At 35.0% G+C, this 25,066-nt stretch overlaps 1 protein-coding gene and 1 non-coding gene across 2 annotated transcripts in view; both read right to left on the bottom strand.

Annotated features, from left to right (window-relative positions):
• The window catches only part of CSMD3 (CUB and Sushi multiple domains 3), an 878,998-nt gene that overhangs the window by 354,712 nt on the left and 499,220 nt on the right, over positions 1–25,066 (bottom strand). Inside the window, exons 14-15 of the mRNA XM_058668892.1 lie at positions 5,177–5,359; positions 312–638 (exon numbers count right to left, since the gene is read on the bottom strand). Coding sequence (XP_058524875.1) covers positions 312–638; positions 5,177–5,359 — 510 coding nt within the window. The remainder of the gene's footprint in view (positions 1–311; positions 639–5,176; positions 5,360–25,066) is intronic.
• Positions 22,923–23,029, bottom strand: LOC118757540 (U6 spliceosomal RNA). Its single transcript, XR_004995252.1, has one exon. It is a non-coding gene; the product is annotated as a U6 spliceosomal RNA (small nuclear RNA).

Below are 25,066 nucleotides of genomic sequence, written 5' to 3'. Positions count from 1 at the left end.
ATTAATTGTCAAGCAATTGTGTTATATATTGAAGACTGGAGTTCATGCTAATATTTAATAGAATAAGCTAATACACTGACTCATACCATAATGGTTTTTAAAAAATATTTTCTAAATATTAGACCTCTCACAAGCAATAAGAAAGGGCTCAATAGGGAGTTGAATGTAGTGGGAAATCAAGGACTCAATGACTGCCATTGGCACAACCAGGTTTATAGTTTACTTAAATTTTCTTATCTGTAATATAAGAGCAGTGATTTGCATGGTCCATTTCCACCTCTAATTTTGAGAAAACCAACAAAAAAACTTACTGCTATAAGTGATGTTAAAACCACGTCCAGACATTGAATGGTCAGCTTGAAATTCCAATCTCAGAATATGACTATTACTTGTGAGATGGGAGGGAACTTCAGCTCCAGTAAAGGTTCCAAGAATTGGGGAGTCTGGAGAGTCACCATCTTTAACAGCAAGAAAATCAAACTGGGATTCCAGATCAAAGTCATTGAAAGAAAGATGTATCCGGCTTCCTGGATCAGAGATTATTGTCCAGATGCAATTTAGATTATTTCCATATCCTTCCGGGTAATCAGGAGAAAGAACTGTTCCCATTGGTGCAGTAAAGTTTGATAGACAAGGAACTGATGAAACAGAAGGATTAAAAATACAGTAAATATTCAAAATAGCATTAAATTATTTACATAATTATGCTAAGTAGAAGTTTCAGAATATTAGTGTAAATTATCTCATAAAAAAGGAAATAGTGAATTAGATTAAGACCATATGCTTAAATAAACAGAAAACATAGTTGGGGTAAAAGAAGTATTTTTTAAAATAAACTATTTTATGGGCTTGGCGGCGTGGCCTAGTGGCTAAGGTCCTTGCCTTGATCCCATATGGCCGCTGGTTCTAATCCCGGCAGCTCCACTTCCTCTCTATCTCTCCTCCTCTCAGTATATCTGACTTTGCAATGAAAATAAAATAAATCTTTAAAAAAAATAAACTATTTTATCCATATGAATGGCAGAGTTACAGGGAGAGGGGCATAGACAGAAAAGTCTTACATCTACTGGTTCCAGATGGCTCCAAATGGTTGCCATGACTGGAATTCTGCAAGCTGAAGCCAGAAGACTGACACTCTTGCCTGGTGTCCCACATGGGTGTAAGGACCCAAGCACCTGGGCCATTCTTCACTATCTTCTTAGATACACCAATAGAAAGTCAGATTGTAAACAGAGCAGCTGAGACTTGAACTAGCTCTAGAAATACTCTTTTGCTTTTTGTCAAGTTTGTGCTGAGTGCTATACAACGACATATCTAGGAAATGTACAAATATTTTTGTACCAAATTCTATCTGCATTACATTTAGTATATGAACTCTGAAAGTTTTTAGGATACTCAGTACTCCATTCATTTAACGGATGTGAAAAAATATCAATCTGACCATTCAAAATATTGACAATTAGAAAAATATTTTTTAGGAAGCTGCCACTGTGGTATAGAGAGGACAATATGTGTACCAGTTCATGTCCTCAATGCTCTACCTCCAATCCAGCGCCCTACTAACGGTGTGAAAAAGAAGTGGAAGATGGCTCAAATGTTGAACACCTGCCACCCACACAGGAGACCTGAAAGAAACTCCTGGCTTAATTATTGCAACCATCAGCAATGTGAACTAGCTGAAGAAAGAGATCTCTCTGTTTCTCCCTCTCTGTGTAACTCTGACTTGGAAAAAAATGTGTATATATAGCGATATATATATCTTAAAGAATTGTATTTTAAATATCTGAGGAGGCTGAAATAATTCAATATTAATGTCTTTTGAAGACTGTCTTTTTGGTAATTATTTTCTTGGGATACATTTTTAAAATATGGAATTAGATTTTTAATGGATATGAAACTTAAATCTCAAAATAGTTTGCAAAATTCACTCAAATATACTAACTTATAGTGAAATAGAACAATTTATAGAACAAATATCCCTGCCAATATAAAATGACTAATTTACTTTAATTTGTTAAGAAAAATGACATCTTGTATTTCAATCTTCACTTCTTTGTCTACTACTGTTAAATTTTCTCATGCTTGTTAGTATATTCTCTACTTTAGAAATTATCTGCCCATGAACTTTAATCACCTAAAATTATGAGTCATCATTTTACACAACTCAATTACTTAATGATCAATAATATTTTAGCATAAAGATAAAATTTGAATAATAACATAACTTTAGCATTGTATTTTGCCTTTAAGATCAGATTGTTTATTAGTATCCCAAAATTAGAGCAGTGTATCCTGCTCTATAAATGCAAATATACATATATGTGTGTGTATGTACATATATATATCAATACACCAATATTTACCTATTGCTTTTTCTCTTTATATACCATTCACCTTTCTTAAAAATATTTATTGATTTTATTTGAAAAGCAGAGTTACAGGGAGAGAGAGAGAGAGAGAGAGAGAACGAGCTTCCATGTTCCAGCTCTCTCTGCAGATGGCAGCCACAGCCAAGGCAGGGACAGATTGAAGCAAGGAACCTGGACCTTCATCTGAATTTCTTATGTGGGTAGCAATGGCCCAAGGACCTGGCCCATCTTCCATTGTCTTCCCAAGCACATAAACAGTGGTTTGGGTTGGAAGAGGAACAGCTAGGACTCCAAGCAGCATTCATAGAGGATGTGGGTGTGGCACATTAACTTGCTGCACCAAAAGCTGGCCCACTTTTTATAGTTTGCAAATAGCATTTTGTACATTAAATTCATGTGCTTTGGGATTATGTTTGATAGTTTTGAAAACTGGCAATCACTGAGCTGAATTCAGATTGCCAATCAGTTTGATTTTATTGCTTTTCTTTCATATTCCACACACACATACACACAAATGAAATCACATTTTGAAATTATATTTCACATTTGGTGGGGAAAAAAATAAGTCTAGCCTCTCCAGAAAGGTCACTCCAGTTCCTCCACTACTCTGCAAAAAGACACACACACACACACACACAAACTTGGGTCCTTCACTTTTTATTTGCCTGTGTCTTGGAATCATTTGATTTTACAAAGCTTGCTTTAAGTTGGAAAATCTCTATTAGCACACAAAGAACAAGCATTTTGGGTCTCCAGGTCATCTGAACTCTTTTGTAATTCATTAAACCTACCATTACAGAAGAAAGACAGCCATAGATAACTGGTAAATGTAAATGCACAGCTTATGGTTTGATAAAGCTTTTCCAAAAAACCAAGAAACAAACTGGATTTCGTTCACATCCTCCTGAATTAAGGTATTGAAATGAGGCAAAAATTGCTTAAAGTCACCAGCCTAATTGTCCTAATAGATATATTGGCAGACATTTATTTCATAAACTAAATGCACAATATATCAGATTCATTATTTTACAAAATTTCCCTTAAGGAATTATTTCATGTTTGTTAGTACCATACTCATTTTACAATGTCATATTTTACTTTAACAAAATCATTTTGCTTTTATAAAATTAACATAAATATGTTTTACTACTTGTATTTGATTGAGTGACAACACCTTAGTTCAAAGTTTTAAAAATTAGAATTTTTATTAAAGTTGCAAATAATTAATATTTCTTTTTAAATTTTAGAATTCTGTTTCTGTGAATTGTTTGGCCTTATATAGGAGTTACTTCTATGTAGCTTAAAATTTCTTTTGAATTTTTTTAAAAATACATTCTCAAATAAGATACACAAGAATATTACTAATATGGCCAGGCACAATGGCCTAGTCTCTAAATCCTCGCCTTGCATGCACCAGGATCTAATATGGCTGCCAGTTCATATGCTGGCTGCTCTGCTTCCCATCCAGCTCCCTGCTTATGATCTGGGGAAGCAGTGGAGGATTATTCAAAGACTTGGGACCCTGTAACTATGTGGGAGACCCAGAAAAGACTCCTGACTCCTGGCTTCAGATCAGTTCAGTTCTGGCTGTTGTGAGCACTTGGGGAGTGAACCGGCAGAGGAAGATAATTTTTTCTGTGTATCTGCCTTTGTGATAAAAAGATAAATAAATCCTAAAAGCAAACAAAGAATACAACTCACCATTTAAAAAATATTGCTAATAGCTGCCACTTTATTACATATCACAATTCTGGAAGAAATTACTTTTAAAATAGTAAAAATGTTCTGCAGAGTTTCAAGTATTAACTAGCAATGAGGACTAGCACTGTGGCTTACCAAGTTAAACCATCCCCTGTGATGTCAGAATTGAAGTGATACATAAAATAGATGATCTAAAGTTAAACAGCATTGTTTTCTTGAAAGACCATATATAATTTAAGTTATTTAATATTTCATGAAGTATTAGTAAATTTTAGATGATTCAAACAAAATCAATCAGATTCTCCTGATATTTTCTTCCATCTTAACAAGAACTCACAAGGTAGCCTTGATTAGAAATGAGGACTAGCCCTAACCTACAACGATTCTAGTAAAGATGTAGATTCTTCCCATCTTAGATATATCAAAAACTAAATATAATATATTGTAACTAAGAAAATGATTGTCAGTTTCCCCACTTGGCTGTAATGAAATGAAAATAGAATTTAACTGAATGTGAAAATGCATCAATATGATAGAGATTGTATTTTTATTGTAGTTAAACTGAAATGTCTTAACATATTTGAAAAACATGCCTTCTTTTAACCCAAACATATTGTATATCATACACATTAATGAATTTTATTCTGTATAACATAATTAAAGGATATTTTATGCATTATGGTGAACATATTTAAGCAAAAGTTAGTTAATGCATTATACATAGATTATACATTTTAAATATTTCAAGTGTTTATGACTGCAAATAAGTATAAACTACCATGTTTAGATAAATTATTCTATTAAAGTTAGCTCAGATGAATAATTTCCACAAGAAGTACACTATTTTTAAAGCATAAAATGCAACCTAATAAAGTGTTGCAGAACACACATAATATATATTCTGCAATTACCAAGTAAAATATAGTTTTATTTAAATATGTGTTGAAATTAATAATTTGGCAAAGAATACTTGTTATAGTATCACAAAGTGCTACTCCTCCAAAAATAATTGTGTGGTTCCAGCTTTTTGTAAATAATTATAAAACCAATTATATACAAACACATGCTAACATATGCTGTCTAAAAGCAAAACATGTGGTACTCACAGATACAGATGGGTATGTTTGCAGACCATTGGTTGTTCTCTTGACAAACAATGGATTTCTCTCCAATTAATTCAAACCCAAACTGGCATTCAAACCTTAAAACATCACGGTTAGAGAACCCATCACCTTCTCTGATTCCATATAAAGGGGTGCCAGGATCGCCACAACTTTCTTTCTCAATTTCTGTGAAAAGATAAAAATCATCTTTCAAGGATGGAGACGACATCATGCCCATACTACAACTTTAATATAATATAAGATAGTTCAAAGCAGAAAGTGAATATCTTCTCCAACCAAATCTTTTCTTCTGTCCTTCCTATTGAATGAAATAATCTTTGAGGAACAATGAATGTATTTCTCTCATTTTGTAGATGGAAAATCCAAAGTAATCACAGAGATGAAGACACCAGTGGTCAGGTACCTAATGCAACAATTATGATATTTCAGATGTTCACTTTGTATAAATGCTTATATATGCACATATAAATACATAGATTTATCCAAATTCCAAACACCTTTCTTATTCTTGTAACCTCTGTATGAGGCAATAAGTCCTTGGAGAATCACCAGGGCATGAGAAAACTTGTTCCCATAGCCAAAAATGAATGTCTCTACCCAGGATCTTTCACTCTCCCTGGGTTCTGCTAGTTGAATTACTTCCCCAAACAGACAAAACAAACCAACAATGAAATCCAACATACTCTACTTAAGAGCAAAATCAATTCTTCAGACAAAATTATTTAGCTATGTTCATTATACAATTTAATTGAACAGCCTGAAAAATGTTTCTAAAGGCATTATTAAAACACCCCTTTCAGGCATACCCAAAGCAACTATAATATAATGGATTGTTATTATGAAGCTATGTCACCAGTAAATTTCTGTGTCATATTACAGTGTCATATTTTTAGCACACATGAAAATCTGTTAATTCAGTTGTCTTCAAACAGCAGCAGAAAATAGATAAATAAAAATTTGAACAGTAGAACTTTGGGATAAAATCATGTCTCTTCTGACATTAAAACATGCATTCATATATTATGAGTTCCTGTCTAACTCACCAGTACCAACTTAACATCTTCCATTCAATATTATAAGCATCTTTATTTGCATAAACAGATTCTCCTCATAAGATTTTGTTTTTTAAAAGTACATATATTATACCTTAACTTACATTGTCAATATTGTTAATTTTCTCTTTTTAAACATTGTTTTAAAGATTTGAGCACCCTTGTATTTCTAGCAAAATCTTACATATTTATCAAAAATCTTTTGAACCATTAGACTGCATTTGACATTTATTTTCATGCTTTACCTGTCATAAGTGAAGCAGGCCTATGTTGTTTTTATGTTGTTCCCATAAAAGATTAATAGTAAGGAAAGAGATTAGAAACTCTATATATTTTAGTAGCTTTAGGTTTCTGTAACAGAAAAAAAAAGATCCAAAAAGTTACAGAAACTGGTATAATTTTGAGATTGCCAGATGGCTAACTTCTACTAAGGCTTTCCTATGGAAATAGTTTTGATATGGGAAGGTAGGTAGAGTTAACTGGCAGAAAGGTGTTTATGTCTGACAGTATCGGCAGTGACAGCTCTAGCTGACCCTTACAGCAGTGTAGGTCAGTGTTTGACAGCTTTAGCCAGTCTGCTGCGGGATGTCTCTGACAGTCAAGCCTGAGACAGCTGCCGCCAGCTCCTGAATAACAGCCTGTCGCACGTGACAACTCCCTTTCTGTGCAGCATACAAATCCCTTCTTTTCTGTGTCCTATCTTGGCCTACATTCCACATATAATCAAGTGCCCCACCGCCCAACTTTCCATGCATTGGACACTGCAAGTTACACAATGCTGCATATGTATGCTCACCCTCAAGGACTACCCACTTCTAACTTGGATGTTTTATTTTCTGAAGTCCAAAATAAAGGGGAGCCTCATGTTTGGATCAGAGCAAACCTGGATAGGGTACACACATTGCCTTCATAAATGTCCGCCTGAAATGTTTCTAGGTGAGTACATCTGTCAAAATTAAATCTCCATGCTTTCAGTCTTAACAGACACATTCGGAAGATGTACTCTGGCTCTCCGAACCAGTTGAGACCCTTAAGAGAAAAGAAATGCAGATTTTTTTTGGGGGGAGGGGGAAGTTTGCTCCAAATTTCTCCCCAGAGAGACAAAGACAGAAAAGTTACTGCATTTCCCTAGCAACATGTATTCCTACTTCTCCTAATGGCATGAAAAGAACCCATGAGTATGCTATTCCACCATAACAGGAAAAGATTACAACACACTGCAAAAAGTTGCTTTAAAGAACTTGTCTATTGGTTTGATCAATTTAACCCAGACTACTATACAGGCTCTGCTACAACTGCATAATTTACAGTTGAAATACATAACCAATTAACAACAGTAGGATAAGACGCTGACCACATATTAAAAAAAAAAGGTTACTCATGAAAGGAAACAGCCAAAGGATTTATAAAGAAGCCAAGTGGTTCTATGTTTGGTAAAGCAAGCCTGTCAACTCCCACCATCTGGGAGGCATTAAGAGGCACTTTCATTGTTAGGGTTGCTATGCCTTTTTTTTTCTGTCCAATTATACTCTGTCAAATTTGCCTGTTCCAGAATTTAACAGTTTCATGTCAGAATGATGCTCATGTGTGGATTACAGCAATTGACAACAGCTGGTCTCACACCTCTAGCTCCTGAAGCATCTTTCGACCTGTTGCCTGGGAACTGCCATTTCCTAACGAGGTGTGGATAATGCTCAGTCAGAAGATGAAGAAGTTTATAGGAGACTGATCTTCCCCTTTCAACACCCCAGTAAGATTCTGAGGTGGAGAGATAGTGTGAGAAGTTAAGTAGTGTTAACTGGCAGAAAAAGTTGAAGACTGAGAGCCTCAACTGAATCACTGCTTGACATTCTAACAAAACCACCCCTCAGCACAATCCAACATTTGACAACTACAGTGAAACAACTGGGGAATGGCTCTTACAGCTAAACCAAAGCTAAGTCAAGCCAGCCATTGCACAGCAGCCCAGACGGATCCACCTGCTGACTCCCTTTGTATGTACCACCATGCCAATCGCCCTTTCCCTGTAGCAGAAATTGCAAGCTCCATGAAGTTGCAAACGTAAAATCAGAGGTAGCTGGACATATACATTATAGCTGCAGGATTTGTCCCTGTGTGGTGAACTATAGATCATTATAACGCTATTACTATAAAATTACCATAAGTTGGCCTCCCACTCTCATCAAGCACCTAATGTCATGACACTTATGCAAAACAGCACAAAAATGGATGATAATCAAGCCCTACTTGCAACTCTACCTAATTTTGAATATTTAATTTCTTTCCACTCCAACAGCACATCCTATTCCTCTTTTTAGTATGAAAGCATGCCCTAAACTTGCGGAGGAAGGCTTTTTTTTATGAGGGTATTTTTCTCCTTTGGGGTTCCTTTTGTGCTTTGGTTTTTTGTTCATTCTCTTTCCCTGGAACATGCCAGCACTTTTTCTTTGCTTTGCACAAATCCTATTTCCCTGTACATTACTGTGCTGTTACTTCGAATCTTTTCACATTTTGAGAGAAGAATCTGGAATAAACTCAGGTGGGCAACTCACAGCCCACAATAATTATTTTGACCAGGGAGAGTGGGAAAGTGTGTTTAATTTTTAAATTATAATTATTTTGGACCAATATTGGTAACTGGTCTAGTGATCATAGATTTGTTTTACAGCAGTTCAAAATAAATTCATTGCCAATAGGTCTTAAATGTGTTTTATTCCTAATACTACTTAATTGTGTTTTACGTTTTCTTGGTTTATACTTTCAAAAGATTGCCAAATTTATTAGTCTGCTTAAAGAACCCATTTTTGCTCTTGTTGATTTATTCCCGTTTTTATTTTAATTTAAATGTTATTGAAGTATTTTTCAAGTTTTGATTTCCTATCCTAATTGTCCTTAGGTAGACAGATTGTTGTAACATATTGTTGTAACAGAGATCTCTCCACTATAGATTTGCTCCTCAATTTCCTTTAATAGCTGAAGTTAAGCCAGTCGAAATCCAGGAATCTGGAATTCAATCTTGCTCTCATGTATGGATGGCAAAGACCCAAGTGCTCAAGCCCACTACCTTCTTCTTAATAGGGTACATTTTAATAGGAAACTAAAATTGGAAGCTAAGCTAGGACTCAAAGTAAAGCATGTAGATTGAAGTTCCAAGCAATATTTTATATACCAGCCAAAAGCGAACAGAAAGTATTGGTTTGTTTTACTTCTTTGAATGACAAAGTGAAAGCAATTTTTTGGGAAATATTTTTATTACCTTTGTGCATTTTGACTGTGACCTGTTATATCAATTCAGGTGTAGAGTTTTGCACTTGTGGCATTATGTTGACATTCAAAAAACCTAGGATTTGTGGATTCACATGTTTTCATTAGGGCTGATCAGCTTAAATTATAAATTCCACTTTAATAATTCACTACGCATTTTTTCTCTAATAAAAACTGATTGATTATTGAAAAATTTTATTCATTGAATAATTGATGATTATGATTGCTTATACATTTATACCATGCCGTTTTTAACTGTGTTTCCTTGCATATAAGGAAAATTACATTTAGAGTAGCAGAGTAACCTCTCTTCTAAAACAGCACATTTGAAAATATATTCAGTGAATCATACTTTTTGCTAAACTTATGGTGAAGCAGTCCAAGTTGAAATAGTTTGAGAAGCTGTCAAACAAATGCATTTAAAAAAAAAAATCTTCTGGTTGCTTTTCCACAACGCAGGGCTTGTACGCCATCATTTCCATCACCGTATTGACTCTATGTCAGAATCCTATTGTACTTGTATAGGTATACATTTCTTCCCCATATTCTTTCTACTCCTTGGTCTTATCCTGAGCTGAAGAGCCTTCTGTTTCACTAACTAGATTGGAAACTCTTCTATGTCTTGGCATTTGGCCTTGGAGATGAAATGTTATCATCTGTCGCAATTTCCACAGTTTTTTTAGACTCATCATCTCTTCTCAGCCTTTTGATTAAGATCAAGTGTAGACTCAGCAGAGCTCTCCCTTGAGATTTCTAGCCCTGATACACAGTGAGTTCCTCAGTTAAAACCTGCAGCAAAGAGGTAGAAATGTTTTATCAAATTCTTTGTGTACATCTTTTTGCCCTTATGTGTCTTCATGAAAATTTATATATCTTTAAGTGATCCCTTACAGTCTCAAAACAACGGATGTACTTCTCTCCCTATGCTGAAACATACTTTACTTTCATGTTCTTCCTATCATTTTTGTGTTCCTGCAATATGAACCCTTACTATACCATTTTGAAACTACACATTTACTTTGCTGCTAAAGTTATTTCTTTAAGGTAAAAACACTCACTAACAAAGACTGAAAAATAAAGCACAAAGAGTAAAACGCATATGCACTCATTAGTTACCATTGCTTTTGAACTGTTTCATCTACAAGGCAGCAACATTTATATCTGAACATATAGTTAATATTTACTAGGTGAGTACAAGAGAAGAGATATTCACAAATAAAAATTATGAATACAGGCTGTAATTTAATGAGCCTTGAAAATGTGTTGCTACTGAAAGAAATTCTTTTTAAAAATGTTATATAATCTAATTCTCCAAACAATCACTTAAAGGAACCATTCTTACTTCTATTAATAAATATACATTGAAGGTCAAAACAATTAAGAATTTGTTTAATTTCACATACCTAATCATACTTTTGTAGGAGAAAGTTCATCACTAATTATCCAATTATGAAAATCTATACTTATTTTTAATGTACATGAAAGTCAATAGTAAGCAACAAGAATGTTTTTTCTTTTCCTTTCTTTTTTATTCTTGATTACATTGCATTATGTGACACAGTTTTATAGGCACTGGGATTCCCCCCCCACCCCTCTCCAACCCCCCCCAAGTAAGCAACAAGAATGTAAACAAAAGTAATATGTGAAAAATGTTGCCAACCAAAGGTACAAAACAGATATTAGCTAAGTTCTCTTAGAGCTGTAGTCTGACAAATAAAGATTTCACCAAATCAGTGATCCTTTCAGATATTTTATGTGTTATCTTCGAAAAATTGAATGGCAAACATTCAAAAATTGTATTAAGTTCTTTACTCCCCCCTATTCTTCTCTTTCCTCCCCTTCTTTTCCCTTCCCTTTGGCAGTGGCATGGCTAGGGTTAAGTGGCACTTATGGTGACAACACGCTTGAGGAGGTGTCAAGTACATGGTAGAGTGGCTAGCAGTGAAAAAGTAGAAGTAATAAGGTTAATGAACCAGTCAGTAAGTTCAGGAGGTTACGCATACATATCGACAGTAATGGTCCAAATTATGAATATAAGGGTACATGTAGTCAGATTTTCCAGAAAGTTCACTTACAATCATCAAAACAGGAAAGGTTTCAAAGAATTCTGAGGGACCAACCTGTTTTTGGAGGACTTGGTAAGGATTCACATGTAAAGAATAGATTTAGATAGATATTAAGTCAGCACGCACACACACATTTTCTTTTGGCATTCACTGGAAGATCTAACAGCTAAAATATGCCATAGTAACAAGCACACCACCAGCCAAGAACATGGTTTTGGCATAGTACTCATCACTGAAAGAACTAAGGAGACTGATTCCAAGATTGGATGAGGAAAAGGACAAGATCAGCTCGGTACATCTTGTTACATCCACAAAAATAAAAATAAATAAATAAATCACACTTAGTATAAAGAAGGCTGGAGGTATATCAAAACAATACAAAAGCATCTTGAAGGTGTTTCATTGCCCATTCTATAGTACTTTAACTGCTTATAACGACAGGTCATATTCAATTGAATTAAATTCAAATGATAAATTTATACAGATATCAATAAGTTAAAAATTCATAAAAGAGCAGAAAATGGAATAACTAGAATTTAAAACAGGACCCAAATGGGATGCTGGCACTTCAAACAGAGACTTAGCCCACTGTGCCATGGTGCTGGCTCCTGCAGAGAGGGGCCAAAAAGTAAAGCATAGGATGGAGAATGGTTGTGGACAGATAAGTAGAAATACCCACTACTCATGATATTCAATTGTAAGAAAACAATACAATTAATTTTATTGACTGACTTAAGGTGCAGAAAAAAAGATAGACAGATGGAAAGACATATCCTCCACACAGTGTTCATTTCCAAATGCCCATAATAGTTAGAGTTGGGCCAGAGAAACATTAGGACTTAAAATTGTCTGGAGCTCCCACCGAGTGGTGGACCTCCTCCTATTGAGCCATTATCTGCTGCAGAAACTGGGCATGTGAGCAAGACTGTGACTTGAACCCAAGTGCTCCAAATTGGGATTTAGAGGTCACAATTGATGCTATCACTAACTGCTTCACCAAATGTGCATCCAAATTATAAAATTTAAGACATTGTAAAGATATAACTGGAATATATAGCATTCAATGGTCTTCTTAACATGTAACTTGTCTATAATTATGGGATTTCACAATTAATGATTTGATTGTTAACAGATTCACATATTTTTATGAGCTAACTTCTCATTGGCTTTCTTCTTTTACTCATCTACAAACAGCCTGGCAGAGTAGCATAGGATGGTCCTTGTCCTGAGGCCCCTGCACCCAAGTGGCAAACTTGGAGGGAGCTCTTGCAATCCAGTTTCAGATCAGCCACGCTCTCTGGATGTTACAGCCATTTGGAGAATGCACCAGTGGATAAAAGATCTTTCCTTCTTTCTCTTTTTCCTTCTCTCTTTTTAAGTGCTTTTCAAATACAAAAGAAATCTTGAGAAAAAAAAGGCTAATCCAAATGACTCATGCCAGCCAGATTTCTGTCCTTCTGTAAGGAGTGCAGTGGCGGTGAGGGGTGGGGGTGGAGGTTGTCAGAAAACAAGTGGTAATTCTAGCAGCATACTGGATTAAGATCAAGGTGAAGGTGCAGTAGACTATTTCCCCATCTTGACTCTTTCTCTGTCTCCATGCAATGGGCTTGTCCCTTACTAACAGCCAAGTGAATATGAGACATCCTTCTACATACAAATGTCTTCTGAATGCTAAATTATCATTCCTGAAGTTAAAATGGATCTGGACTGTCATTACTCAAGCATTATTTATAAGCTCTTATTAACTTCTTTAAGATATGCCCATATATATCCATTTTACCAGAGTTATTTATTTCCGATAGAGAGTTTCTTACCAATAAACTATATTTAACATGCTAACATTTTAACATAGAAATACAAATTCAACACCAAAATAATTCAGTCAGCATCCCATTTATAGTTGATTTTATCTTACAATAATTTTCTCTCAGAATAGAAAATATTGTTAAAATTTCTTAGCAAATAATGCCTCTACTGGTAGTCAACTATTACCTGTGCATCATTCATACTAAATCTAGAAGTAAGAAAGTGTGTCTCCAATCCCAGTATCAATCTACCCACAAAGCAACATCTGGGTTCTGCTCTCTTTCTTCCCCTGCTAGGCAGACAAAAATCAGAGACAGTCTAAGAAGTGCCACAATGAGAACTGGAGGTCAGAGGAAATATCAGCAAAACACTTAGAAGATTCTAATGCAGTAGTTGAACACGATATTAAAAATCTAGGTTTAAATGGCAGTGGCCAAAATTTATAGAAACAGGACTGTTTCGACACCTTTTATTTAGTGGCAGGTAACTTTGATCCTTGATGCCTCAAGTAAACTCTAATTTTAAATTCAATCAGGCTTCTAGCTACAGAGTAACATCTGGCCTTAAAGTGACACAGAACTACTCATTGATCAATCTCTCACTTGGCAGCAGTTGACACCGTAATTCAAATACTTTACAGAGAAACCATGTAGGTTAAAAGAAGTGATCTACAAAACTTGCAGTTTTGCTGATTCTTAATGCTAGGAAGCCTCTTGGGAATCTCATTACCTCAGCAACGGGCTTACAAAGGTTGTGAAGTATACAGTCACACAGCCAGAAAAGACCCTATGAATTAAACTAGGTTTCACCTTCAAGCATCTCAGACAAGATGAGACTAGCGTCAACATTTAAAGAGTATCTGAAAAGGAAACTTACAATGTTCCAAGCAAAATGAAAATTAGAAAATTCAGAATGCTGGTAAACATACACTGAGACAAGGTTTCCCATTTTGAATTAGCTGTTACAGAATATGTACCTGGTAGTTAATACTGTGCCGTTTTCAAGATACAGCAAATAGAGTTAATCTAAAAATTAATTCTTAGTTGCATTTCAAGCTAAAGATATTGAACGTTAATATGTTCAGTAGAATTAGAAATGCTTTATCTATGAGATAAAACATTATTTTTGTCTAAATCCAAGGTTGCCTGAAATGTTACAAATCTGGAGCTACTTTTTATTGCAGTGCACAACCAGAGGACATAAAGTGATGTCTGTGGACAAATATGAAGAGTTTGCCAATCTTCTCTGGAATATAGCCTAGGAGTTTGGATTATGCAAGTTTTACTTATTTATTTATTTTTTGCTACAACCCAGTGATTATCGAAATTTTTTTATGTCCAAGGATTTCTTGGAGTTTTATGCAAAGCCTGCTCTCTCAAAATAACATGCTGCAATATAAAACAATGGAATTGTTTATTTTTATGAGCATTACCAAATATTCTCTAACTTACACAAAAATCAATATATGTAGGGATTTCTAGAATCATGTAACATATTTACTGAAATTTCACATAAGTGTGAACCACAATGTGACACTCCAAAAAAATTGCTAACGCCTTAATGAGATAGTCCTTCACTTACACTTTATGCCTGAGTGAATTTAATTGCATGTTATAAGAATCAAATTTTAAAAATAGTAATAAATGTTTTATTCATGTATTTTGGAGATTAATTTCATCAACTAAAAGTACAGTTTGTTTCAGTTTAATAGTTAGCAGTCACACCGAATGAAGGAGACCAAGCATGTCACTCTAAAACATGTCACTATGTCATCCTGAGAATTCTGAGCTAAAGGTAACCAATAAATAGTAAATGCAGATTTTTCTCATATCTTCTTTTGCACTTAAAAACAGGTCATCTTTCTCACACGAGAAAGATGCTCTCTATTGGGAAGAGAAAAATCTCCTATTGACAGAGATTGAGTGTTGACCCAGAAATAAATAAATCTATACAAAAATTTAGTGAAATGAATAAACATCTTCCACCAGTTTAGTCTCTCTCTCTTCTCCCACCGCCACTTCCCCAGAATGTATTGTCTGTAGCCTAAACTCACTTGTCTGTTCATTTCTGCCATAGTGGATGATTTGCTTGTTTAAAACATATAATCTTTCTGCTTTGGTCATTTTGTTAGATACTAATTTCTTCTGAGCATGTACAAAATCATCATAAAATATATATGTTCAGTTAAGATAAATGGCGGTTATACTATACTTAAACATTGGGATTATGAATACATTTAAGCTTTTATAGTTTATTAGAAAGGTTAGTATACTGGTACAAAAAAGTAGGAGTACTGTTAGATAAGATATATTGAACATATCAAAAAGAAAATGAACGACTCTGCTCAGGGTTAAAAAGCCAAAACATACCAAATACTTTGAAATGTGAACAAAGATTCAACAGATTTGCATGGATATATGTGTCATGGGGATGCAATGGTTGTAGTTGGCACCATTTCTGAAAGACAGAATTATTTCAATTAAAGAAACAATAGAGTGAAACAAACAGACATACTGGAAACAGTTCAGGCAGCTCAGCATGGCTCCACTTTGGGTACAAATGGATAAAATAATAGGTGTTTAAAAAAAGAAAAAGTTATAGGTACCAGGGAGATGCAGCTTCATCCATGTGTGAAATGAAGATTTGTTGACTTTATTCTAAGCAATGAGAGCCCATTGATAAATTATTCAGAGTGTAGAACAACCATTTCACACACAACAGTCATACCAATCTTATGTAAAATGAACTAAGCATGACATTGAGTCAATAACGGAGACATGATCCTACTCCCATAACAGTTTACCGTCTAATATTTTGACAGTAAAATAAATATATCAGGAAATATTCTTTTATAAGACCCAATTCAGCATTATTTGCTTGCAACCTTACTTAACCTGTATGTTTTTTGAAACATTTTCCTTTGAAGTACCTTGAATGAAAGAACAAAGTGAAATATAGATTTTTGTCTAAATCTCTGTAGTTACCTGATTTAAAGAGTTTGCAAGCAAGGATAGATCAATATTTTTTGAACTATAATAGCAATCAAAGCAAATGGGTTTTTCTTTTGAAAGAGTCATAACATTCCAACAGCTTTGGAAAAACTGTTGGAGGTACTATTACTGTTATTTTATCTACCAGATGGTAAAAAGACAAAATTATTTTGAGATATGAATGTGCTTTTTATAAAGCAAGTATAAAAGAATCAACAATTCTTAGTTATGATTATAAAAGGCTACATTGAGAAAAACCACAGTAAAACAAACAAAGATAAAATGTCTTTCACTTGACCAGTAATAATGTGACACAGTGTTAGTGAATACTTCCTGAGATTCCATACAGACTGTTAGTCATTTTGTGGGGATGGTTACTTCAGGAACTGGACAAGGTATTTTCTCAAAGAGATATGCATTACAGTAGATTGCACACTTTATTCTTGATGATGAATGTGGAAGCGACAAATAACATAATACCAGATTTGGGGAGCTAGTTTGCTCATATCATGCTAAGTATTTGAGGGCTGATGTGATGACCAGATTTCCAATGTTTTTAAAATGTTTTTCAAATACCTGGGGATCAGTGTCTGTTCTCAGGAGACGACCAAAACTGAGTCATCTATACTTTTGATTTGATAGAATAATCCTGTAAGTCCTTTAAAGCTATCTACATTTTAAATCATCTTAACTTCTAGAAACTATTTTTTAAAGTGTTTCAGCTTACATCTTGGATATAGTGTTTGAGGATTGTGGAGAATAAATTAAAAAGTAGATGTTAATCTTTGTTCACTCACCAGGACAATATCTGAAAGACATAGTCTTTTTTGAAGTATAAGAATTAAAAATATTTGACTAAAGTACTTTAGTCTGAATAAAGACAAAGTAGTTTTGACAATAATATATATGAACATAAGCATGAGACAGTATCAGCAAGTATGGTGCTATATAATCAAGGTATTTCAGAAAAGTGGAGGAAGGAAATAATTCCAGAATGAAAGTCAGTGAATATAACAAATCAGTGGAAAACTTTAAAAATAGGAAAAGAAAAAAAATCTCAGAATTGTAAGAGACTTCCTGTAATAACAATAAAACAGTTAAAAAAAACTGGAAGAGGAACAGAGTCAAACTAACAAAAGCATTCAGGAGATCAACATGTCAAAATACCCCCAGAAGAAAAGCAAATACTTGGAGACTGAATAATATGCTGCTAAGCATAAATTTGTGTTATAGAAGCAATCAAAGGGGAAATTTAAAAAGTTGATCAAAATGAATGAAAGCATCAACACAACATATCAAAACTTGAGGGACACAATTAAGGCAGTATTGGGAGGAATGTGAATTTTAATTAACACTTATGTCAAGAAATTAGAAACGCACCAAGTAAACGCTTGAATGAGTTAGGAAAAAATTAAAACAATTCCAAAATTAGCAGGAGAAATGGAATAATCAAAATAAGCTAGAGGGAGGGATTAGGCAAATAGAGGCCAAATGAACAAAACATAAGATCAATGAATCAAAGAAGATGAGTCTTTGAGAAAATCAATAAAATAGATTACCCATTAGCCCAACTATTCAAAAAAAGGAGGGAGAAAATAGAAATCAATAGAGTATGAGATGTAAAGGGGAATATAACAACAGATGTCTCAGACATACAAATAATAAATTCTGGGAAAAAAGGCAAAACTTATAATGTATTGAAATAGTAAGTTCAGAAGAAAAATCAAGCACTAAAAATGAATGTACAATAAGTATTTCTAAAATAGTACAATGCCATGGAAAGCTAGGAGGGATACTTTTCTTCTTTTTCTTTGTAATCTGAAGGCTTGAATGTACACATGGATAGTGGCCAGACTATGGATATTAATAGAACTCTGACCTAAATGAAATGTGTAGGGAGCCAAAAACAACAACCTTTGCAATAATTGAGAGCAAGAAAGTTAATTTTCCTCTGTGTATATCTGGCTGTAATAAAATGAATAAATCTTTAAAAAAAAAAAAGAAAGTTAATTTTGTTTGTGAAAGCAAAAGTCCTTCATTTTTGCTCTTTCAACATGGGATTGGTCAAAGAAAAATAAATTGCCCAAACTAATCAGATAAGATGTTCCAATTTCAGCTAGCTTAAACCATCCTTGCCCTACTTTCTTATGCTAGCAATCACCAAATCAGATTTACATTTGAGCCTTTTCTTTTTAAAATATAACTGTAAGTTTTTTACTCCCCTTACTGCTTTTAAGAGTCTCCCAAAGACAAGTAATGATGTTTAGTTTCCTTGTTATTAGCAAGCTCTGAACAAATAATCTCAGCTTGTACTTAGCTTCACACTCCATTTATTTTTTAAATGATAACAGTGCAAAATTATGTGTAAGTATACTTATATATTCAGACATACAAACTGTCTCTCTCTCTCTTTCTCTCCCTCCCTCTCTCTCTCTCTCTCTCTCTCTCTCACACACACACACACACACACACACACAAATGGAAAAGCTATCTGAGAGCTAGCAAAGTAGATTTTCAGGCTAATCCACTGCCTGTAGTGCCAGCATCCCATAAGGGCACCAGCTTGAGTCCTAGCTGCTCCACTTGTATCCAGCTCCCTGACTATGGCCTGGGAAAGCAGTGGAGGATTGGCCAAGTGCTTGAACCCCTGTATCTATTTGGGACACCTGCAATAAGCTCCTCACTCTTGTGTTCGGATTGGCTCAGCTCCAACCATCACAGCCATTTGGGAAGTGAACCTTCTGTCTGTAAATCTGCCTCTCAGATAAAAATAAGTAACAATTTTTTTTAAAAGTGAATTTTTTAAAGCTGATTAACATAATAATGTATAACCACATAAGAATAACAAGGTCTACTGAAATTTCCTTTTACACTCTACTCCATTCATGAAATTAAACTATATGGGAAATATTTTAACTGTGTGTGTATATGTATATATAAATACACACACGTATATATACTTGAAAATAGAAATATGTGTATGTATATAAATATTACTTAATTACCTGTATATATGCACACATCCATACTTACCCATTTATAGTGTTTATATACATGAATAAACTTTTATTTACAAATATGTATAGACATATGGGATATTTAATTTAATAATTTAAATTTAATTGATTTAATAATTTTAATAGTTAAATAATTTAAAAATTAAATAATCAAAATGACTTTTTGATTGAAAAACAAGCAAACACAGTAACACAGTTACTTTTAAAGTTTATTTAACTTTAGACTCATCTGTTCATGGAGTACCAACGAAGTAAAGACAACCGAGGTGGCCAGTGCTGTGGCACAGCACATTAAACCTCCCCATACACCACTGGCATCTGATGCAGGATGTGCCTGCTTCACTTCTAGTGTAGCTCCCTGCTAATGAACATGCATAAGTAGCAGAGGATGGGCTAAATCCTTGGACTCCAAAGAAGCCTTTGGCCCATGAGTGAACCAGCAGGCAGATCTCAACCGCCACCTCCACCCTTCTTTCCTTTCTTTTTATACATCTGTCTGGCAAATAAATAAATTAAAATGTTGAAAAAAAGAGGCAAGTGAAAGAGTGAGGAAAATATTTGCAAATTATGTATCTGATAAAGAATTAATACATATTGACAATATGATGCTGGACTTTATGCCTGGTAGATGCTTCCAATGAGAGAACCTCAGCTGAATTTGAACTGTGATAACGCAGCGGGGTGGAGGAGTCCACCATGGGGGGGGGGGTTGGGGGGTTTGGGGGGTGGGGGGAATCCCACTGCCTATTAAACCATGTCACATAATGCAATGTAACCAATTAAAAAAAAGAATTAATACATATATATAAAGAACTCAAGAAGGTCAAAACATAGAATCCAGTTTAAAAATGGGTTAAAAATTATAAACAGGCATTTTAGAAAGGATGAAATACAACAGACACATGAATAAATACTCAAGATTACTATCCAGCAGGGAAATGTAAATAAAAAACACAACAAGGTTTCACATCAAAATATAAAAAAATTATCAATAACAAATGAGGATGTGGGGCAAAAGGCACACTAGTAAAATGTTGGTGGCAGTGTACACTATTATGGAAGCTATTGTGGAAGACTGTATGAATATTCCTGAGAATATTAATATTATTGAAAACAAAAACACAACACTATCCAACCACTCCACCCCTGGGAATTTACCCAAAGGATATGAAATCAACATAGTACCACAGAGTATAAAATAACATTTATGTATATATATATAGGTGAAATTGATTTTTAATGTTATTATTATTATTGTTGTTGTTGTTATTTTATGATACAGGTCCATAGGCACTGATATTTCCTGTTCCCCCCTCCAAATACCCCACTCTACTGATTTTCCCTTTATCATTATAATGAGTAGTCTTTCAGGAAAAGTTATAAGCCCGTCATTCCACTATTGACATGTTTCCTGACATTGAAGCCATGCACTGTCAGGATATATTCAACAGTTTGACCAGGAGTCCATCTTTGCTCTGAAGGCAGAGAGGCACACTATATGTCTCCACATCTGGACATGTCAGTCTCTGCTACACTTCCATTATACATCCACTTAAACACAGAACCAGAAAATAGTACAAAGCAGGGAGAAAAACAGAAAGTTTACATCAACGTGAAGTTAAGCAACATGCTACAGAATGACCAAAACATCACTAAAGTGATGAAAAAGAAAATCAAAAATTTTCTTGTAGAAATTGATGCTACTCCATGACCTATGTGACACTGAAGAAATTACCAAAAAAATGGCCCATGATTTGTAGCACAGTGTTGAAAGAGAGATTTACAACATCAAGTGCTTAAAGACAATTAAAACGCCTCTTATGAATGATCTATTAATGAATCACAAGGACTTATTTTTAAAAACACAAATGAATAAGAAGTGTGAAAAGGTAAAAATTACAGCAAAAATATTTGGATTTGAAATAAAGAAATCTGCAAATTGAAACAAGAAAGTTATTCCCTAAAAAGATAAGCAAGACAACCATTCAGACATATTAACAATGAGCATCGTGAGAGGACAACCACTTATGATTAGCGATGAAAGAAAACTGGTTCCAACATTTTTGCTCTTCACGTGAGCCATGACACTGTTGGCATAGGCAATAGTAGGGATTGTAATGTTTTTATATACAGGTATATTTAGAAGTTTCATTGGGAGTCTATCTTCATTCCTTAGTAGAGATGCATTCCATTCATTCTCCTTGATAGTCTGGTCTCCATTACATCCTTCATTTTGGGGATACACATGTGTGTTTATTCATTTTTGTTTTGTTTTGTACTTTCAAAGGAAGCGAACATATAATATCAGTCCTTTTAGGTTTGGCTCATTTGACTTAGCGTAATGTTCTGCAGTTGAGCCCATTTGGATGTAAATTATAGAATTTCATTCTTTTAAACAGGTGAGTAATATTCCATAGAGTAGATGTACCAAGGTTTCTTTATCCTATCCTCTTCTAATGGACATCTGAGTTGCTTCCATGTTTTTGCAATTGTTGACTGTGCTGCAATGAATATAGCGGTGAAAGTTGCTTTCTCATGCATCAGATCCTTTGCATATATTCCCAGGAGTGGGATTGCTGGGACATAAGGTAGATGAATTTTCAGTTGCCTGAGTATTTTCTATACCAACTTCCATCATGGCTGTACCAGCTTGTAATCCCTTCAGCTGCAGAATAGGGTTCTATTCTTCCCACATCCTCCCCAGCAGGTGTTATTGGAACCTTTCTATATGTGTTCCATTCTCACTGGAATTAAGTAGAGCCTCAGTGTTGTTTTTATTTGCATTTCCCTCATTGTTAGGGAGCTTGAGCATTTTTTCACGTCTGTTTCCATTTGGATTTGTCCTTTGTAAAGTGTCTGCTCACTTCCTTCACCATTTCTTGACTGGTTTGTTCATTTTGTTATGGTTTTTCTGGAGTTCTTTGCATATTCGGAATATTAACTCACTGTCTGTTCTGTAGTGTGAAAAATCTTCTACTCTCTTGTTTGCTTCTTTACTTCACTGAATGTTTCCCTTGATTCACAGAAGCTTCTTAGTTTGATGTAGTCCCATGTGTTTATTTTGGTCTTCTGCCTTTGCTTTTGATGATTTATCTAGCAAGGCTTTGTCTGCACCTATATCTTGTAGTGTATTTCCTACATTTTTTTTCTGCTTGTTTGATGGTTTCTGGGTGTAGGCTTAGATCCTTTATTCATTTAGATTTGATCTTTGTGTATGGTGAATGGTGACGGTCTTGTTTCTTATTTCTGTAGGTTGCTATGCAATTGTCCCAACAGCACTTGTTGAAGATATTTCTTTCTTCCCTGGGTTGTTTTCTGTTCTGTTGTCAATGATTAGATGGTTGTACATGTGTGGGCTCCCTTCTGATGTTTCAATTCTGTTTCATTGATCTTCCTCTCTGTTTCTGTACCAGTGCCAGGCAGTTTTGATGACTACTGCCCTATTATATGCCCTAATATCTGGGATTGTGATCCCTCCAGCTCACTTTGTATTCTTCAGCATGGTTTTGCCAATTTGTGATCTCTTCTGTTTCAAAAATATGGAACGCTTCACAGTGTTGTGTGTCATCCTTTCACAGGGGAAATGGTAATCTGCACTCTATCATTCTAATTTTAGTATATGTACTGCCAAAGCAAGCACTTTTCTAAAAAAGATTGTTTATTTGAAAGGCAGAGTCAGAGCGAGATGGATAGACAGAGAGAGCTTCAAGTCAGAAGCTAGGGGCTTCTTCTGGGTCTCCGATGTGGGTGCAGGAGTTCAAGCACTTAGTCCATGTTCTTCTGCTTCCCATACCAGTAGCAGGGAATTGCATCAGAGACGGAGCAACTGGGACTTGAACTAGCACCCATATGGGATATCCTCACTACAAATGGAAGCTTCACACCCTACTGCACAATGTCAGTCTCATATTTTGAGATTTAATTATTGTTTATATTCCTTGTTCATACTCTTGAAGAATAGTGCTTGTTTCTGCTTATCAGGAGCCAGGGGCTTTTGTTTAGTTCAAAGCAAAGCTTGTGATTATAAAGAAAATTTAACAGTACATCATTGTAAAACATAAGAGCTACAAAACAACCAAAATATCAAAACAAACAGGCCACTCAAGAAATGGGCACGGGAAATGGGCAAACACTTCACAGAAGAACAAACCCAAATGGCAAATAAACATATGAAAAAATGCTCAAGTTCCCTGGCAATAAGGGAAATCCAAATTAAAACATCAATGAGGTACCACCTAACGCCAGTAAGACTGGCCCACATGAATAAAAGCACCAACAACACTTGTTGGCGAGGTTGTGGGGAAAAGGGAACCCTACTCCACTGCTGGTGGGGCTGCAGGCTGGTACAGCCTCTATGGAAATCAGTATGGAGAATATTCAAACAACTCAAATTCAACATACCGTATGATCCAGCAATAGCACTCCTAGGAATATATCCAGAACAATTGTTTTATGAGAAACCAACATGCACTCCTATGTTCATAGCAGCACAATCAGTAATTGCAAAAACATGGAAGCAGCCAAAATGCCCATCAGCAGACGATTGGATAAGAAAGCTATGGTTCATCTACTCCATGGAATACTACTCAGCTATTAAAAAAAACAAAATGCAGTTCTTTGTGGCCAAATGGGCCAAACTGGAAACCATAATGCTAAGGGAAATGAGCCAACCCCAAAAGGTTAAATACCACATGTTTGCCTTAATTTAAGATGACACGATGTTATGTATAACATGTTATGTTAGGTTTGTTATATGTTGTGTATAAACTAAAATTGAAATGTCAATGATATGGTCACAGAAGGTGGTTAAGAACTCGCATTTACTTTTACCATATTGGTTACTCATTACTATGTCAATTAATTCCATAATGATGTAAATTTTTGCTGATGGTATGTTGGAGCTTTTATTTGATCGGGATGATACTCTGCTGGCTCTGTCTTCAGACCAGAGAGGGTATACCTAAGAAGCCGTTAAACTTGACTGGACAACAAGATGATGGACTCTATGTCTGGTATATGCTTGCAATGGGGGAATCTCAACTGAACTTGAACTGTGGTTGTGCAGCGGGGTGGAGGAGTCCACCATGGTGGGAGGGTTTGGGGAGGCGTGGGGAGAGTCCAGGTACCTATGAAACTGTGTTACATAATACAATGTAATTAATGAATTAAAAATAATAAATAAAAAAAAGAACAGCCAAAAAAATAATAATAAAAAATAAAGGGGGAGCAGAAAAGGTAGTGAGTGGGAGGGATAGAGAGAATGATAGGAAGTATCATTGTGCTCTTCAAGCTGTTTACATGGAATTGGTATGGATTAAGGCAGGCAAGCATGGTTATCTTATTAGAATTCCATCAGAGGAAATACATGAAATCTGCTATCTTTATGTTAATATCTTTTTAACAAATATGTTTAATATAAGTCTTCTGTTCACAAACTATCTCTTGGGACTTTTTCCCATGGAATTCCACTGTGGTGTAAATTCTGAGACGTGATTGCTAGAAAATTGCTAAAACACACTATTTGAGAATTAAAGGTCCTGAATGGGAGCTTTTGATGTGATAAAGAAGGTAAAGCTCGTGCCTGTAGCACCAGCTTCTCATATAAATCCTGATTGCAAATTTGACTGCTCCATTTCTGATACATGTCAGTTCCTGCACTCAAGTGAGAGATCCTAAA

Source organism: Ochotona princeps, chromosome 9 (assembly GCF_030435755.1).
Source record: "Ochotona princeps isolate mOchPri1 chromosome 9, mOchPri1.hap1, whole genome shotgun sequence".
NCBI lineage: Eukaryota > Metazoa > Chordata > Mammalia > Lagomorpha > Ochotonidae > Ochotona > Ochotona princeps.
This window is presented reverse-complemented; position numbering and strand designations above follow the sequence as displayed.